Source organism: Oryzias latipes, chromosome 13 (assembly GCF_002234675.1).
Source record: "Oryzias latipes chromosome 13, ASM223467v1".
In the NCBI taxonomy this organism is placed as follows: Eukaryota; Metazoa; Chordata; class Actinopteri; order Beloniformes; family Adrianichthyidae; genus Oryzias; species Oryzias latipes.
This window is the reverse complement of record NC_019871.2, coordinates 27,370,961-27,389,528: the sequence shown is the minus strand read 5'-3', so window position 1 is coordinate 27,389,528 and position 18,568 is coordinate 27,370,961. Positions and strand designations below refer to the sequence as shown.

The window sequence follows — 18,568 nt, the reverse complement described above, 5'->3', positions numbered from 1 at the left end:
GGAGCTGACGTGTCACCTGTGTGTGTGTGCGTGCGTGTGTGCAGCGGCCGGCCCTGGACGCGGTCCACTGCTCCCTGCGCCTGCTGGCCTCCAGCGCCTCGCGGCTGCAGGTGGAGTGTCGCAAGGCGGTGCCGTCGGAGTCCGGGGCGCCGGCGGTGGACTACCAGCTCCTCACGCAGCAGGTCATCCAGTGCGCCTACGACATAGCCAAGGCCGCCAAGCAGCTGGTCACCATCACCACTCGGGAGAAGAAGCAGTGACGCAGCAGATGGAAAGATGGCGAGAAGGGATCCGTGGAGGAGAGGGACGTCGTAATCGCACAGTAGCTGGGAGGACGGAGGAGGCGGAGCCGATGGTGGCATCGTGGACGGGCCAAAGACACGATGCATGAGAAATAACCCCATACAAGCCACAGAACACTACAATGGACTGGAAGGGAGAGTGGGATTGTGGGAGTTATAGCCTGCAGCGACCTCAGAGTGGGAATGTATGAATAGCCGCTGAACCTGAGGAGCGTACAGGAAGAACCACGCTGGGAGGTGTACAGTGACCCGGATCCTGCAAAGTTACCGCTTTATTTATTCTCTGTCCCCTCTCCTCTGGCAGTTTGAGCCCCGCGGCAGAGGAGGACCCGTGTAGCTCCGCCCCCCGCCCCCCGCCCCGACAGCTTCTCGACCTCTGGTGGTACCCAGCATGATCTGGCATGTTTCCCCTCCTTCCTCTCCTTTCATTTGCAGATCGGTTCGATTTGCACCTTCGAAGTCAAACTTTGTTGTTTTCTTTTGTACTGACTCAAACAACACTTAACACTGGAATCATTGTGAATTATTGTTCATGTCTGTCATTTTTTTCTTTTTGTATTGATCATTTTACTGACTGTCTCTTTGAGTTCATTGTTAATATTGGTTCCGATGCAGAGCAGGGGGGGGAGGGACGTTGCAGACGCTAAAGAACCTGGGAACCAGGCGCTCCTTCCACACCCACTCTGATTTCTTAACCCCTCATGGTGTGGAAGGGGGACGGCAGAGGCCGTTCATGTTGTCCCTCAACACTCTTTTGTTTGTTTATTTTGTACTTGATTACTCTTAAAAATGTGTCTCACTTAAGAGAGCCAGTGGAATCATCTCAGGATCTGGCGATCGGTGCCAAGTAGGAGAACGACGGTCCAGTTTTTCGCATGAGGATGAAACCTGTGCCCTTTTGCTGGCTCCGCCCCTCCATTTACACAGCCGCCATCCTTTTGCGTGCATGTTAGTTAACAGTGGCAGACAGTTGCAGGTACGTTTTTTATTAAAGTAACTCCTGGGAAGTGAAAGATCTGGCATAAAAACTGCAAACCTTTTTTTCTTGGGAAAAAAAGAGTTTTGCTTTAAGGCTGTTTGGTGGTCGAACCCGCAAACAGTCCACAGACACTCGAAGCTCCAGGTGACTGAACTCTGCCAGCAGGGGGCATCATTAGGAACAGATCTCATCTCATGCTTTGACCCACATGTCAGCGTTTCCAGCTGGTTGTGCTCTGCCAAACCAATATGGCGGTTTGGTCCAAGATGCCTTTTTGTTTTTGTTTTCCAGCTTCCGCGATTGTCTTCCTCCACTGCAGATTCGACTTGAACCCGTTTTCCAAGTGCTCGTGCTTTCAGGACCTCGAACCAAAACACTGATGGGATCACAGCAGCTGCGCCTCAGAATGCGCCGCCTTTTAGCAAGGCACCGTTACTGGATTTTAGCCGTGTTTGATTTACAGATCCCTTCCCCGATGTTTTAATGGTTTCCTGCCGTGGCTTCATGCTCGTTTCTGTGGGGACTTTAGTTTTGTTTGTTTTTTTAAGCCGTTTGAACTTCATCTCCTGACTGAAAAGTCTCAAACAAAGCCTGAACTCGCAAAGGCCAATAGTTCAAATTAGAGCCATATCAAATGTTTGTTTTTTCTTGGCCTCAAAGCGGGGAGGGGGGATACAACGTAGTACCTGAAATCTCCCAAGTTGACGTACCTGTAGACGTTTCAGGTACCACGCCGTGGTGTCCACCCCCCTCCTGTGTGGTCATACAGTACATGTTCAGTCCTACTGGAATCCACAGGAAGCTAGGAGGAGGAGCCAAAGGACGGACCCATGAGCGCCGAGCGTTGTGGTCTTTGTTGCACTACTTTTCAAACACTAGCCGATTTAAAGTGTGCGGTTCCAAGTACACACAGCATCAGATTTTGGGAAAAGACCTGCAGCACACTTAAGCTCAGGACTAGAGTCATCTCAAGAACGCACACGGCCTAGACACTACGCAGGGCGCTCGTCAAGCGGGAACGGCGCCCATCTGCCTGGACCTTCTACGCTCTCATGCCCAGAAATTTAGCACATACTGTTCAGCGTTTAGACACACCCGAAGCTCATCAGTTTGACCAATCCACATGCAAGTTAGTAACTCTCCAAAAATGCTGCCAGACCTCCCAAACCCCTGTGAAGGGGGCGTGGCCTGTGCTGGCGGGTGTTCGTTTTTCACAGCTCTACGCTTTGGGAGATGGGGAGTGGCAGAGAGATCTTTTAACAGAAGACTTATAAAGAATGACTGACTTTAAAAAAAGGTCACTTGTAATGGAAACTCATAAGCTGTACATTTGTAATAAAATAAAACAATTTAATTGTCATAAGGCTCCGTTTTGTTCTTCTGATGAACTTGATTCTGCTTTGAAGGTGAACAGAAGCTGCCACTTCAGTCCAGCTGCTTTGGCTTTTTGACCTTTGCAGCTTCCCGTCGTGTTTAGCCACTAGTTTGAATCGATTTTTTACTCATTTATAAACACTTGTGCTATCTAAGGCACGTTAATGATGGGTGTGGGGTCATCTGGACCCCAAAAGACAGTGCGCTAAACCTTTTTTCTTCACTGGTGGATGACAGGAAACCGTCTCCACCTTTGTCATGGTAGGTTTTAACCTGGCTCTTGCTGAATTATTTGTTTTGTTTTCCCTATTTAGTACATTTTTACTTATATAAGGATTATTATAATATACTACCCTTTTGATGACTATATTCATGATTTTTAAGGTTATGTTTGAATCATTTCTAAAACTTGAATGTTCTCTTTAACCCTTGTGCCATCTTAGATGACCCCACCCTTACACTTACGTGTTCTCCCTACCATGACAAAGGTGGAAAGATTTCATGTAATCCATGGACACCAGTGAAGATCACAAATCATTGAAGAAAAAAGGTTCAGCGCACTGTCTAGTGGGTCTAGATGACCCAACTCACAACGTTAAAGTGCCTAGGATAACACAATGGTTAAAGAGACAGTGGTTTCAAAAATGTCTGGATCAAACATGACTCATATATAGGGTTTTGTTAGTTGTAATGTTTTTTCCTTTTGTTGCCATTTCAGTGAAATGTTCATCTTACAAAATCAAAGCAGTAATAAGAGCCTTAAATAAAAGCTATGGAGAAGCGTTTTGACCTTCGGTTGGAGCTGAACCCCTTTCTCTTAGCTTTTTAGATTCTGTTTGCAAACCACCACAAACTGGAGGCTCTGGACATCAGGGGCCTGTTTCAGAAAGGAGGTTCAACCAACAATGAGGTTAAACTTGAACTCTGAGTTGGTCAATCGAGAGATTAACAACTCTGAGTTTTGTTTCAGAGAAGCTGATCCGAGTTTGATCAATCAACTCTGAGTGGACTGATTCGGAGGTGAGCGTGTGCACCGCGACTATAAGAAGCCATTATCAATGGAGCGCAGATATTACGAGTCACCATGGCAACCGTGAAAAAAAGAGGTCTGCATATTTTTCACCAGCTGAACTTGACGTGCTGCTGCAGAGTTACAGTGAATATGAGCACATATTCCAGAAGAAAAGCAACACCGCTGCATCTGCAAAACAGAGACAGTTAGCGTGGAAAAACATAGCTGCTCAAGTTAATGCGTAAGTTTGCATTTAAATATTGTTATAAAATATTGGCTTTAATAACTTTTTAAATAGCGTAAGGTGTGAAATAAAAAATGGCGAAATTTAGGTGTACTTTTGAAGCGTTATTCCTGGTGTAATTGCATGAAATTCTGCATAGTGTACAGAACCAATCGGGGGGAAAATGCATTTAACGTCGGTAATGTTTAGAGGACTTTTTGTTAACCTTCCCCTCTTGCAAACGTTGGTCAGTTTAATATTAATACATGCAATTGTGTTTTTAAAAGTGAACTTTTGTCTACCCTTGTATTGATCGAGTGGTATAGGTTTATATGGGATTAAGAAAGTAAGCAGTTTTAGCAAATTGTGTTTCCAAAAAGTAATTGTTACATTAATCTAATTCAATGTCCCTGATTTCATTTTCATGTAGATGCAATCCTGCAGGAATTAAAAGAACATGGCAGCAGCTAAAAATGAAGTATAAAAACATAATTCAATCAGGTCAAATGTGAGCATGTCATGGATGTAGGCTTTGTTGACAATATTTGACATATGAAACATCTACATAGCAATAACTAATGTTGTTTTCATTGCATATATGTAATTGACTGCAACGAAAAACAGTAACGCTCAAACAAAAACGTATGGAGAAATGACAAAAAATCGAGTCTAGGTCTCAAAATCCTCACACAACGTAAATGTAATTCTCTACGAATGAATGCAGCCTCCTCGTCTATTGGGTCCACCAAAAAAGGACAAGCCATTCTTGTCACTTGTCTCTGTGTGACGGAAATGTGGGCAATGAAGGTTAAAGTAAAAAATACCGCTTCGTCTTTAAAAAGGGGAGGGGACCGGCAGAAACCTTGAGTTTAGAGAATAAAACCTGCTCCCGACCAGGTTAGGTTCACAGCATAAGTAACCATGGATACGGACTCCGAGTAGAAGTTACCTCTCTTTCAGAAACGGGTTTGACTTACTCTGCTTTCTCTGGTTTAACAAACCTCCCATTCTGAAACGGAAAACCCAGGGTTTCCCTGATTTCAGGGTTAACGCACTCAGAGTTTACACTTAACCTCCTTTCTGAAACAGGCCCCAGGAACCACACCTTACCTGCAGCAAGAACATGAGCCGTGCTCCGCTGCACTGACAAAGCAGAAACCCCTTCTTTAAACAAGAAACGCGGCAGTTTTGGAGAGATTTTCTTTAAAAATGGAGGTCAAATAAAAATCCAGCAGTGCATTGCTTACAACAGCAATGTGTTACGCTGTAGCCCCATACAGATATAAAAACAACAGATTTGGCCTAAAAGGGTTTTGGAGTTTGGAAACAACGATGGCTGCTCCACCTGCAGCACATGGAGGCAAAGCTCTGGCTGTGTTTTCCTTTGTTGTCATTCTAACACGGTAAACACAAAGGCATTGGAAGCTTCCTAATCCTCTCTAAGAACACATCAGGCTCAATAAACTCGGCACTGTTGTCCCATTTTGCAGTCAAGTCACAGTAAATATCCAGACAGGTATCAGACAGAGGCAGGTGCAGAACACTGTCCTTCTGGACCGTCCGGTTCTACGGCTCTTCATCTGAGCTGGAGGAGCTCGGAAGCAGAACGCATTCCTGCCTTCTTCCTCTTTTCCGTCTTGGTTTCACATTCCTCAGCCTCCTGCGGATCACATCTGCAGGAAAGAAGACGGAACGCTTTGAGGGAAGGAGAAAGGGCGATGGCGTCGTGTGGTCAATCACTGGGCGCACCCACCTGCCACGGTGTCATAGTCCCTCTGCGGGTCGTGCCAGTAGAGGCTCGCCGAGGTCCTCCAGTGGCGGTACAGGCGAGTGTGAAGAACCGACAGCGTGAGAAGGACCAGCAGGAAGCCCAAGGCTCCTGCGGCCCACACGGCCTCGTCCGTCCTCGGGGTCCTGGGTAGCCCTCTATTCACAGCTGCGGGACGTTTGCTGCCGCCTGAGGTGCAGGCGCAGGGTTTGTCTTTCTCACAGACGCCGCAGTCCAAGTTATGGGGGCGGCTGTGATCCACCTGCTGCAGGTCTTGCTGCTTGGGAGATTCTGACTGGGATTTGGAGGCAGACTCCACCCTGTCCGTTCCACTTATGTGGCGAGAATGTGTGGGGCTGAGTCTTTGCCTTTCCCCCCCTTCAAATGCTTTGTTGATCTTCATCGGCCGACTTAACTTCTTCTCCTCTGCTTTCTGTTTTGCGGTCTCCACGGTTTTCAAAATGGCTGCATTTGCACTTTGCTCACTATCGGCAGAACGATGTTTTCCAGCAGCAACGTCTGCTGGTCTAAGATCATCGTCACTGCGAGCGTGCTTCTCTGCTTCCGGCTCGCTTTTCTGAAACCGAAGACCCCCCAAACCCAACGAGTTGGCTCCCGGTGTACTCCTCATGAAGGGTAGGGGTGTAGAGGCCTTGGTTTGTGTGAGGTCTTCAGAATCATGACCTCGTCTTGGGAAAGAAGTAGTTAGAAGGGAATCCACGGATGATCCATATGAGCTGCTCCCACCTCTGGAATCTCGGAGCATTCTCTGGGTTGGATTGGTTAAAAAGCTGGAGGCTTTCCCCCATGTGTCCGGGTTGCTCTCCAGGGCACTTCTTCTCTTCCTGGCATTGATCTGCGTGGACTGCACCTCCTTCGTGTTGACCTCTGCAGCTCCTTCCAGCAAAGAGGAGATGGTCTGGACACAGCACTGCTTCAGAGAACCCTGAGGAGCCGTTAGTCATTATTTCTTTAAGCTTTCTAAGGTAACTGTGACATTTAATCAAATCAGGATTCCAACCTTCGTCTTGTTTAGTCGCTGCTGGTGCGACGCTGCAGGTCTAGTCAGCAGGAGATCATATTTCTGGGTCGGAATCCCACGGTCCGACTCCCGTCTTCTGCCGTTTGTGCTTTCCAGCCAATCGCAGACGTCCAGAGAGGCGGCACTGATCAGTTCCAAAGTGTGACCCCACGACACCACGGCTATGGGCTGAGATTAGAACAAACGGTGAACCCGGGCGTCACAGCTTCAGGTTCTGAAGGGTGCTGATCCATGCACGTCTCACCCTGTGTCTGCTGAGCTGTGGGTGGGACGTGATGATGTAGTCTCGCAGACAGGAGTGCGCCAGTCCAGACAGGAGATGACGCTCGCCGGGCTCTGCACAAGGATGGTAAAGCAAAACAGCAGCTCCGTGCTGCAGAAGAACAGAAAGGATGTTTAAACTCAGCTTTTCTCCTTGCAGAACTAAAGTCTGCTTTCCTCTATGTAGAAAAGTACAACAAAAGATCTGGTGGGGTTCACAGTAGATTTTGATTCTACTAGCTTTTTTCCTCAGCGGACAGATTTCGTGAAACTCTGTTCGTAGTAGCAAAGCAATGGCTAGAAATGTTGGTTTGACACTGAAATGAATTTCTGACCTGAGTTTAGGCGAATAAGGTTTCTGACCGAATCTGATGCACAAGTCCAAGTCAAGTATCGAGTCTTTGGGTTGAAGGACAACTAGAGTCTAAAATATTAAACCTTACAATGAAATGGATGTGGTCCTGTCACAAATTGTCAGTTTTAAACCAAGGAAGATGCAGTAACATTCAGTTACTGAATGAATCAGCATGAATAGGTTGGTAAACATAGTCCCATGCACCCGTGTGGGGGGTTGCCCCGTGTACGGATGGGTGCTGTGGGGTTTTAGGGTGTCCGGGCCCGTGGAGGGTCATAGAGAGGAGCGGCTTCATCTTAAGGGGAGCATGTGTGTCTTGTCGTTCCTTTGAGGCTCATGCGGCCTCCTTAAGGGACGTCATGAAAATGGAACGTCCCATTGTCGTGAGTGTGGTAAATGTATCAGGAAATCTTTGTGAGGATAATGGAAGTTACACTCACTTGCCTTAAAGCTGCACTCTAGTCATTAGTAAGGTGTCCTTACGGCAAACCCACAGGATGTGCGAATGATGTGGAACTGCCCTTTGGACACCCGGAGGCCGCCGCCCACACCAACTATGCTTTGATTGTCTTATTTCCTAAATTCTAACAGCACTTGAACAGTGCGGTGCACAGGAATCGGGAAGGTTGAAAAAATGATAAATTCACGCGAAGTGCCTGCATCTCACCCTTACATGTAGTTTCATTGTTGGCTATGACCGGTTGCTTGCAGCACCGGCAACCTTCAGATTTCATACACGCGTGTCTCATAAAGGTTTGCCCTATTGACCTGCAGACAGCCCGGATCCACCCGCAAGGGCAGTTGTTACTAAGGCATTAAAGAGGTGAAGAGGCGTGTCCGAGCAGGTTAGAATGGACGGAGGAAGGTGTGACGTGTGACTAAAGACTGTCAGCAAGAATGAAGGGAAAGGAATGTGAGGCTGGTGAGAGCAGCCATGTTGTTGGTGTAGAGACTGATGCAGAGACAGGAAGCAGAGCTGGAGGTAGCAGAAATGAGGGCGTTGAGGTTCTTGTTAGGAATGACGAGCACGGAGCATCAGAGAAAAAGCTCATGGTAGAGGTTTTTGGAGATCAATGCAGGGAAGCAGGTGGTTTGGACACGTTGGTAAAAGATGCTGAGTTTGGAGCTACCGGGAAGGTAGACCAAAGAGGAGGTTCATGGATGTAGCCAAAGAGGACATGAGGGTGGATGGTGTGAGCGAGGAGGATACTGAAGATAGGATTAGATGGAAACAGGTGAATTGCTGTGGACACCCCTGAAGGGAGCAGCCAAAAGCCAAAGAAAACACAAGAGAAGAATCCAGAAAAGGTTGGATGCAGAAATCTGTGAACTGCGGAGGCTCATCCAGCTGAGTTGAAGTAAAACCTGAGACCTCAGGCAGAGACATCCATGCTGCAGGTCAGCATCTCTATCCAACCCATCACATATTTACATTATAGTCGTAACATTTATGGGTCAATATTTGACTGTTACAGCTGACATGATTGCGATCCGGCTTTAACTTTAATGACAGAACCTCTCCCACCCTTTGTGCACAGACAAAAAAAACTATCGGGCAGAATCCAAATTCTTCTTCTCCCCCTCCGGCTTCTCCCTATCCCTCCTATCTTATGGGGCATTTGGAGGGATGGGGTGTCTGAAATCTTTTATTGAAGGGGAAACCCTCGCGGCGGAGGGATACGCTGTGCCGAGGAGAAGAAGCACATTTCTTCACGTGGGTGTGCTCTGATGCACAGTTTACATGTAAATATAAGCAATGACTTTTTTGCTTTAGCATGACTTTTTAAAGTGATAAAACTGATGCTTTTGTGCATGTTCTAAGCGCTAGCAGCTACTCGCTAACGCAGATGACCTTCGACTGTGGATGACGTCATGGAGTGGGAGTGAGACTATTTTTCATAGCTCTATCTAAAGGGTTAAATGTGGGGGAAGATAGAAGTCGTCGGGGAGGAGTTCAGATTCGGCCTAGGTGTTTGCCGTCTGCTGTCCCAACCTGTTCTGAGCATAAGGAGACACTTACATATAGGTTATTGAGCCAGCGTTGAGGGGGGCAGTACACATACTCTCCACTCTGTGCGCCAACGGGTCTGAACGCTCCGCTGCAAGAAAAGGTACTACATGTAACGTGTGATCTCATCCTCAGGCTTCAGAACTACCAGTTACAGGATTTACCTGCTAGGGATGGCGTGACTGTAGGATATAGACTCATCCATGCAGATTTTCCTGGCTGGCTAAAAGAACAAACAAATGAATAAATAATCGCAATGATCTAATAAATATGATGTTTGAATTGTTTGGCGAAAAAGGGGGACACAAAGACGCAGAGGAAGTCAAATAAATAAGTACTTTTCACGACCATGAGGCGCACTTAAAGGTCTTACATTTTCTCCAAACTGTAGGGGGCGTTCTATGAGACGGCCGCCTAAGGTGTTGTTGTGGTACGTAGAAGAAGACGGCATGAGAGCGGGGGAGGGAAGCGTGGGCGTGCACAACAGAACACTGAGGCAGTTGAAACTGCAAGCTATCAGCTACGCGGAGGACCATGGGAATAGAGCAGCTGCCAGAGGATTCAAGATGAATGAATCCATGGTTTACAAGTGGAGGAAGCTGGAAAACGAACTCCGACAGTCAAGAAGGCGCAGCGGAGTTTCTGCGGAAAAAAAGGCGACTGGAGTGATGGATTAACGATCTCTGCAGTCACCATTCGACTGATGGCAGTAACGCTTACAGAGGAAGCTTTTGTCTTTCATTTTATGAAGCGCCGTCATCTTTCCATCTGGGCGAGGATTACGGTGCCGCAGTGACTTCCAGCGCATCACAATGAAAAGATGTTCATCTTCTGCTCATACTGCAGTAAAAAGAATGCCGACAAACACCTCCAATCCAGCCACATCACCAACATGGACGAGGCGTCGCTCACTTTCAACATCCCGGTGAGTCACAATGTCGAGATGAACGGGAGGAGGACGGTGGGACACGCACAACGGGGCACGGCTTTTGTTGTTGTGGGAGGCAGCGCCGGGCGAGTTATGCCACAGTTTGTGAATGGATTGTAGAAGCTTGGGCTAACGTGTCTGCTTGCACTGCTGTCAAAGTGCCGAAAATCCGGCCTCATTCGTGAGGAACCGCACGGCAACAACACGGACTCACCCGCGTCGCCGCAACACGCAACAAATGGACCGCTTTCTGTGATAAAAACCATCCAAAAAAGAAAAAATAACAAGAATAAAGTACTAAAAACTGGTTCAGATCCAGAAGATGAAGACTTTGATGGATTTCTGGATGCTGATTGACGACGGAAAAAATGAAAAATAAATCACAACCAACTCAGTTTTGCTCCCGCTGCCTTTTTTAAACACACACTAGCAAGCATGTTTTACCTGACTGTCTTAACGTTCCTGCGCCTTAAAGCCCGGTGTGCCTTTTAAACATGTTAAATACAGAAAAAGCACCCTTAACTGCGCCCAATAACCCAGTGCGCCCCATGGTCGTGAAAATACGAGTCTGTCAAAAGGTCTACACATTTTTGTATTATTGTATACTCTAGCAATCTCATCTATTTCTTAGAGTTTACTATCAGGTTTGAGTGTTCAGAAGTAAAAATGTTAACTTACCTCGGGGTCATATACATTTTCAATACTTGGGAGTGTCTAAAGACAAAGAAAAAAAAAACACAAACCATTTTAAGCATCAACAGTTGGCAACTTTTAGCCCTAATAAGGAATAAGCTGAGGTGAATGTGGAAAACTTCATCTGCGCTGTTCAGTTCCAGGTATTCCTCTCTGAGTCAGACTGGTGGAAGTTTTGGATAAAGATGTCCTGGATCCGTTTTAGGTCAGTGAATCGGATTGTTCAAAATGAACTAAGTCTAAATGAACTGTTGTTAGTCATTACAGCCCTACTTACTACCTTTTTAGAAGTCTTTAGCCACCAATGTAAGAGTAAAGATTGACCCAGATCCCAGTCGTCACGAACAGATAACTACAGTTGTGAAATCAGGCCAACATTGAAGATCTTGTAAACTCTTGAACTCATTCGTCACAGCTCACTTTGCGATGCATTTTTATGGTCGAGTCTGCGATTGTAGCTTCAAACGCAGCCATAAAGGACGGCACTGTCCAGAACTGGCATTTCCTCACTGGCTTCCTATATACTTTAACCCTTGTGCTGTCTTGTGGGGTCAGCCGGACCCCACAAGACAGTGCACTGAACCTTTTTTCTTCATTGATTTGTGATCTTCACTGGTGTCCATGGATTACATGAAATCCTCTCCACCTTTATCCACCTTTGTCATGGTAGGGAGAACACATCAATGTAAGGGTGGGGTCATCTGGACCCCACAAGATAGCACAAGGGTTAAGAGCCGCTGTCTACATCCCCGGCCGCTCCTTCACCTTTCTGATCTGCTCCACCCATCACATCTGCACATTCCTCAAAATCAAGTTCTTCAAGTTTCACCCCAAACTGACAAAAGGTTGAAGAGTTTCTCTGCTGCAAACCTTCCAACTGTCTTCCTGCGATTTATTTAAGTTGGCAGTTGCCTCACTTTGGCTTTTTTTTATGTGTTTTGATTGTATTTTTGGTAAATATTGTTTTTACAGTTTTTGGTTATTGTTTGGCATAACTTTTTAAAGAACTATGACTGTAGTGGTTCCAAAAGGATTTGAAAATTGCACCAGTTTGGGACCCATCCTTCTTAATTTTTGTTTACCTGAGTGGAATCTGGCCAGGTGAGAAGCCCACAGTCCTCAGTAGCTGCAGCCGGAGGCAGGTCTCTGTCCACAAAGAGCTACACAAAGCACGTCTTCATGAACGAGAGCACAGAAAAGGACGGAACGTGGCTCTCCCTCATCTTCTGCGTCCATTACCTTTCCAGTATCACAGAATGCAGCCGCCGCGGAGGAGCGCGCGCGCGGCCCCAAACACACCCACAGCGCGGCCAGCACACCCACGGCCACGGCTCGGGCTGCCATGGCGGAGGTTCCCGGTCACTCAGACGAAGGGAGAACGCCAACTTTCCCCCAAATGCCCGTCATAGCCGCCCACTCTCGCTCGCTTATATCCAGGAAACGAACGTGAGCCCGAAAGACGCAACATTTCCCAAAACATGGCTGCAGTGCAAAGCAATAAAAGCGTCACATGATCCTCGCGCCGCACAAACGTTATAAGAAACTCCTTTTTCACCCAGCTACGCTCTGTTTTCTATGGGAAAACACCCTAAACTCATTAAATGACACCAACACTGAGTGAATAAACTACAAAATAAGAGTCGAGACGGTGCAGATGACTTTGTCTGGAAGATACTACTTCCGGGGGCATTTCAAAATAAAGCGGACAATGGAATATCAAGCAATCAAAATAATAAAAGCACAAAAGAAGACCAAGGACAGAGATTCATCGATACGTGTCGAACTTAAGGTGACTAGTCATTATTTGATTGGAAAACAACAATTTGAAAGGAAAATAAATACGTATCCACACACATGTAACTTATAGCCATTGGCTGAGTCATACATATTTGTACATACAATAAAAAAACATTACAACAACTGGATATTAAGAAACCACTGCCTTGCTTTTCTAAAATCACACCTGAAAATACATTTTAAAACAAGAAATTACCATTTTTCCTGTATGGCAACAGTTATTTCTCTCTGTATATTTGTGTCTTCTTCCAACCCGGCAGGAAAAACAACTTTTTTTTATTATTTTTTTAGAGCTTTAAAATGTCTTAAAAGGGAAGCACACAGTACAGTTTTCATCTAGATTATTTTGGCCTTTTAGTCAGTTTTGGTAGAAACTTCAACCCCACGTTCAGGAGTTCCATCGACATGAAAACAGTCTCTATCAAAACTGGAACAGAAGCGACAGAAGAACTCCACAGCCAATCAGAACGCATGGGCCAGGGGTCTGCAACCCGTGGCCCCCCAGCCACATCTGAGTCCTTTACCTCTTTCCACTGTGGCTCTCTAGTAAAGGAAAACGTTTTTTTTTCATTACAAAAAACAAATGCAAATGAAAATGTAAGTAATTAGTTCAGTACAAAAAAGTACAGTTACTTAAACTTCATTCGAGTCCTACGCTAAGTACCCCAGAAATCAACTAAAGGGTAAAGAAGCACAACTAGAATGAAGGCACACATAATTATAAGGCTCATTTCCTATTTTTCAACAGATTCCACGATTTAAAGAGGACCTTATGGTTACAGAATTCAGTAAGGTTCACTGAATTAGCTCTGATTTAATTTTGGTTGGTCAGATTGACTATGTTTTCACTGAGCGACATCACAGTTGGTAAAATAAACTGTTTTTTTTTTGTTTGTTTTATAAAATCCCTGCTGACATCACAAAAGCCATGAACGTTTTTATATCTTGAAAAAAGGCTACCTTCTCTTTATAATTATGTTAGATTTATGCCGAAAAAACAAACAGTTCTTTCATATTTGTCATTATAGTCACAAAAACGTACAAATCAGTGTCCTGTTAGGATGTAAAGTAAGACTTTCTCACTCCCTCTGGGTTGTTGTTAGTGAAAAATGGACCTTTAAGTGTTGCATAGCCTCAGAGCGTGTGTATTTGTGAAACAGGTTGTGTGCATTTCTGATTATTGAGACTTGAATTAGTTGATAGATTTTGGTTCAAAACTTCAGAATCATAATTTTAAAAAAAAAACACTGTGAAAAAAAATGTCATGGGGGACTTTAAACCTATTTGTTTGTTGTTTTGAGGAATAAAGTTGTCTCAAATTGAATCCAGTGCATGTTAAAACTACGGAAAAATAGCAATCCAAGCTGTCACAGGTACGTGAGTGAAGGAAGTTAAGGTTTTGTTGTTGCTAACGGACATAAACTAACTTGTGTAACCGGATGTCTCCCAATGAAACCCATTAATTGCTGAGCAGCTTAGCTGAGAGCGTGGAATGTTCCTACGGACATTTTACATTTTATAATAATAATAATAATACATTAGATTTAAAAGAGCCTTTTTAAAATCCTAAAGGACACTGTAGAGATTCAAAAGTAAAAAACAACAAAATCACTTCAAAATGGGCATCTTAATAAAATCAGATAACAGATGAAGAAAAATTGGGATTTGGAAGAGCAAATTTAAACAGACAGGTTTTGAGTCTGGATTTAAAAATTGAAAATAAGTCATCGTTACGGAGGTCAGGGGGGAGAGAGTTCAGGAATTGGGGAGCCTAGCAGCATAAGGTACAGCTCACCATGGGACGGAAAGGTGAAGGGAGGAAGAAGACCGGAGAGAGATGGAGTGTTAATATGTAGGAGATTAGAAAGATCAGAAGGAGTCAGGTTATGGAGGGCTTTGGAAGTTTAGAGAAGACGTTTGAATTGAGTACTGAAATCTACTTGAGGCCAGTGCAGCTGCTGGAGTACTGGAGTGATGGAATGGAAGGAAGACCCTCCTTCCCTCCACGAAGGAGGGTCTAAGGGCAGGGATGCCAGTTTAGTTTAGTCTGTTTAGTTAAAGTTTAGTATTATCCTATTGAATTTGATGCATTTATCATCCTTTTTGATTGTATGTTTACCTTACAATTACCGAAACAAAGCCCCTTGAGACGACTGTTGATGTGAATTTGGGCTATACAATTAAAATTGAATTGAATTTAATTGAATTGATAATCCGGGCAGCTGAAGAAGTTTTTCAGAGGAGACGATTCATTTTGCGTAACTGAAAGTAGGCAGACTGAGTAATGCTATTGATGTGGGATTGAAAGGATAGTGTACTGTCAAGGATGATACCCAGACTCTTAACTTGAGGGGAAGAAAAACTGAAGAGGAATCAATGGAAAGTGTATAATTGGAAACTTTGGAAATGGTGGATTTGGAACCTACAAGGAGTAATTTGGTTTCATCGTTGTTAAGTTTGAGGAAGTTCAATGTGAAACAGGTTTGTATTACAGATAGGCAGGAGGAAAGGGAGGCAGGTGGTAGAGAAGAGTTGGGTCTACTGGACATATAGAGCTGAGTCTCATCCACAGAACAATGATAATCAATGTCAACAAGTCCCAAATTATTAAAGCTCCTCAAAAGACGGATTTCAGAAGGGAGCATTTTTCTCTGGACTTCCTCATATTGGTGAAGGTTCTCACTTGTCTAGATGACAATTTCTTGAGTCATGACATCCAGACCTCAAGGGCCTTCATCAGGGGTCACTAACTAGGGGACTGCGGTCCGGATCCAAACCCAAATACTGAGTCATGCGAACCCAGACCCGGACCTAGATCCTAACTTGATGCAAAAGTATTACGATGGGTGCCTCTAATTATATGTTGCAGCTCTTGTTGTCATTGAAATCAAACATTCTCAATCCCAACTTGTCATGTATTTTTGGAGCCCCCTCTGGGTCACTTTTTGACATTTTTGGTGTGTCCAACTCGTCGTTTTTCAATGTCCTGCCCTCTCCCATTAAATCAGGGGTCCCCAACCCCTGTACTGCGGTCTGCTTGGTACCGGGCCACAGACAAGGAAAAAATGCGAACGCTAACTTTAATTCTTTCTGGTTTTCTCCTTTTGGATTCAGAGGGGAGTTTTATTTCAGAAAACTATTGGATTCTGTTCACCACATCCTTCTGTCTTGCCGCGTTGTGAATGGAGCAAAATACCAAATTGTGGTTGTTTATAGTGAGGAATTAATGTTTTAATACACTTAAAATCTCAAAAAGTTGATTTAGCGTGGTATGAGCCCTTTAAAATCTTTCTTGAAACATTCCCCTACTCATCCAAGAGGCTTCATCAGTCTGACTCCCATTAGCTACTTTGATTTTATTTAGGTTCAAATTATTAGGGTCTTTTTTATGATTGACCGGCAGGTGCAGCGAAGAAAGAACTCAATAAAAAGATTTGACTTTGCTTTGTCTCACTCAATCACACATTGTTGGAACATTGTTGAAATGGACAGAATAAATATCAGTTATTGTGCCCCACTCTTTGTGGGCTGCGATTTTGCTGATCAGAATCCCTTTGAGTGATTCCACGGATGATCTGCCTAGTGACTGTCAAGGAGAACTGGACTTGTTTAACCTTTCCCCATGGTGTTCCAAACAGGAAGTACCTGCTGGCTCCAAGAATCTAAAATCCCATAAACTTCTATAGACAAATAAACAGCTGTTACTCAGTCATTCTATTAGTCAGAATTGCCATACCTTTTTTCATATTTCTCTATAGTCCAAGCTATTCATGGTATAAACTGGCCAATCAGATACCTCAATAAAAGTACGTGGTCTCATGTCTCACATTCAAAACATTTGATTGATTCTCCCGATTGCATTTTTAAGTATGGTGTGGACTTCCAACAAGCTCATTTCTGACTAGCCAGAGTGGTTGCCATGGAAACAATGACTCAGACAAACTTGAACCAACCTATGTACTATGTACTGAGTTGTGCACTTTTGGTTAATGTCTGTCACCTGTGTTGGCTTGTGTTGCACTTCCAGTTTTATTTTGAAACACTAACGCTCCTCTTGTTTCAGGCCTTGTTACTTCTTCTTGACTCTCTAATCCTCCCTGATTGTTTCCACTTATGATTCCCTCCCTCATGTCTTAACCCTTGTACTATGTTAGATGACCCCACCCTTACATTGACATGTTATTCCTACCATGACAAAGGTGGATAAAGTTGGATAGATTTCATGTAATCCATGGACATCAGTGAGGTTAAACAATTCATTGAAGAAAAAAGGTTCAGCGCACTGTCTAGTGGGTCTAGATGACCCAACTCCCAATGTTAAAGTGTCTAGGATAGCACAAGGGTTACTAGCCTGAATTTCCCTTTGTCCTGTTCCAGTGTAGTTGGTCTTATTCCTTTTTACAGCAAAAGCCCAGTCCTGAGATTAAAAGTTCTCAACTCTGCATCTGTGTTCTGTCCTGACACAATCTGCTCATTGAGAGCATCCATCTCTCGAAAAAAATTGACTGGAGTCACTTTGTTTCGTTGTAGCTGGAATTAAGCCATTTTCAATGGGCGACGTCACACTCATTTGTTCCAGTTCTCTTATACAGTCAGTGCATCTGTCCAATGTAGCTTAATGTGTTATTCCAAAACCTCGCTGAATACTTAGGGAACCAGCTAGGGAGGGCTTTTACGGTGCAGTCTGTAACATAACCGTGCTTGCTGACTTGCAACGAATCTTGGTTGAAGAGTGCGACGCCATTGCACAGCAGTGGTGGTGAGCCTGAGGTGTCAGGCTGGCTGCCCTGGCAGTATTTGGTTGTGCCACATGCTGATCAGGATCCTTACTGTCCAAAAAAGTAACTAATATTTGAAACATTTCTTGGTTTCTTCAAGTTTATCTAAACACCACACAAGAGTCAACAGATAAAGCAGAAGAGTCAATGTTGCATGCTCCAAAGATAATTCTCTTCATGGCTCTAAACAATACGGTAAACCAACTTTTGAATCTTTTCTTGTCTTTGTCATGTCTCGTCAATCTTATCCTATGTCCTGAGTTGTGATCTTTTGGTCTGTGTCTGTCACCTGTGTTGTCTCGTGTTGCACTACCTGTTTTATTTTGATACACTAACTCTCCTCTCGTTTCAGGCCTTGCTTCTTCCTGCCCTTGTCTGGTCCCTACAGGTGTGACTGTGTAATCTTTCCTGTTTCCACCTGTGTTTCCCTTCGTCATGTCTTAAATAGTCTGAGTCTCCCTTTGTCCTGTGCCAGTTTGTTTGGTTAATTCATGAGCCATAGCTAAAGCTTTTTCAGAGATTAAAATCCCTTAAAACTCTGCATCTGAGTCCAGCCCTGTGTTCTGCCGTGACTGTCTTTTTATAAACACAGGAAGGATGGAAATTTTGATTAAAAAAAAGTACAATCTTCTGCTTCTCTTAGAAGGTCATTTGAAATCAAATTTCCACCAAGCGTACCTAATTTTGCTTCAAGAAAGTGTGAACCTGTTTGACCTAAACGCCTGCAGCTCTTCCATCTGAACCACAGAATGAGGATGGAGTGAGTGAACATTACGACAGGCACTACCTGTTTGCACAGGATCTACAAGCCACACCGTAAACATCTGCGTCACACACACAAGCCTTTTTCAAAGTAAAATCAACTTTAGTCCACATTAGACAAATATGTAACCAAAATCATTGTATGCTGGAAAAACTAATGCTAAAGGTAAACAAAAGAAAAAGAAAAAGAATTCTGCTGACATTCTTTTATAAAAAAGCTTGGTTGGTCTTTTCAATGAGGATTTATTTTGAAACTCTGCTTTGGTTCCCACCCACCTCAGTTTTC

The 18,568-nt window shown here is 44.4% G+C and overlaps 2 protein-coding genes across 5 annotated transcripts in view; one reads left to right on the top strand and one right to left on the bottom strand.

Annotated features, from left to right (window-relative positions):
• git1 (GIT ArfGAP 1) overlaps positions 1 to 2,644 on the top strand; it is a 34,954-nt gene extending 32,310 nt beyond the window's left edge. For all 3 annotated transcript variants that reach the window (XM_004075912.4, XM_023961594.1, XM_023961595.1), the window contains one exon: positions 45 to 2,644. In XM_004075912.4, coding sequence (XP_004075960.1) covers positions 45 to 260 — 216 coding nt within the window. In that variant the 3' untranslated portion in view covers positions 261 to 2,644. The remainder of the gene's footprint in view (positions 1 to 44) is intronic.
• A 2,430-nt stretch (positions 2,645 to 5,074) lies between these two features.
• Positions 5,075 to 13,034, bottom strand: tp53i13 (tumor protein p53 inducible protein 13). 2 transcript variants are annotated; one of them, XM_011482925.3, is made up of 9 exons: positions 12,185 to 13,034; positions 12,028 to 12,105; positions 10,931 to 10,966; positions 9,489 to 9,547; positions 9,337 to 9,415; positions 6,945 to 7,073; positions 6,680 to 6,868; positions 5,644 to 6,604; positions 5,075 to 5,563 (listed from the first exon to the last, which is right to left on the bottom strand). In XM_011482925.3, the coding sequence occupies exons 1-9, from the start codon at positions 12,287 to 12,289 to the stop codon at positions 5,457 to 5,459; spliced, it is 1,743 nt and encodes a 580-aa protein (XP_011481227.1). In that variant the 5' UTR covers positions 12,290 to 13,034; the 3' UTR covers positions 5,075 to 5,456. The 2 variants fall into 2 exon arrangements, with proteins under 2 accessions (XP_011481227.1, XP_023817370.1); XM_023961602.1 differs by lacking the exon at positions 12,185 to 13,034 and having other exon boundaries at positions 9,489 to 9,543; positions 12,028 to 12,177.
• Between the last annotated feature and the right edge of the window lie 5,534 nt (positions 13,035 to 18,568).

What these genes read in the sequence shown, in the direction of transcription:
- tp53i13 (XM_011482925.3), bottom strand. Translation starts at nt 12,289, where the DNA reads ATGGCAGCCCGAGCCGTGGCCGTGGGTGTGCTGGCCGCGCTGTGGGTG. An exon ending in CCTGGCCAGATTCCACTCAG is followed by an intron (nt 10,967 to 12,027) that starts GTAAACAAAAAT and finishes CTTTGTCTTTAG; the next exon opens with ACACTCCCAAGTATTGAAAA. An exon ending in AAAATGTATATGACCCCGAG is followed by an intron (nt 9,548 to 10,930) that starts GTAAGTTAACAT and finishes TTGTTCTTTTAG; the next exon opens with CCAGCCAGGAAAATCTGCAT.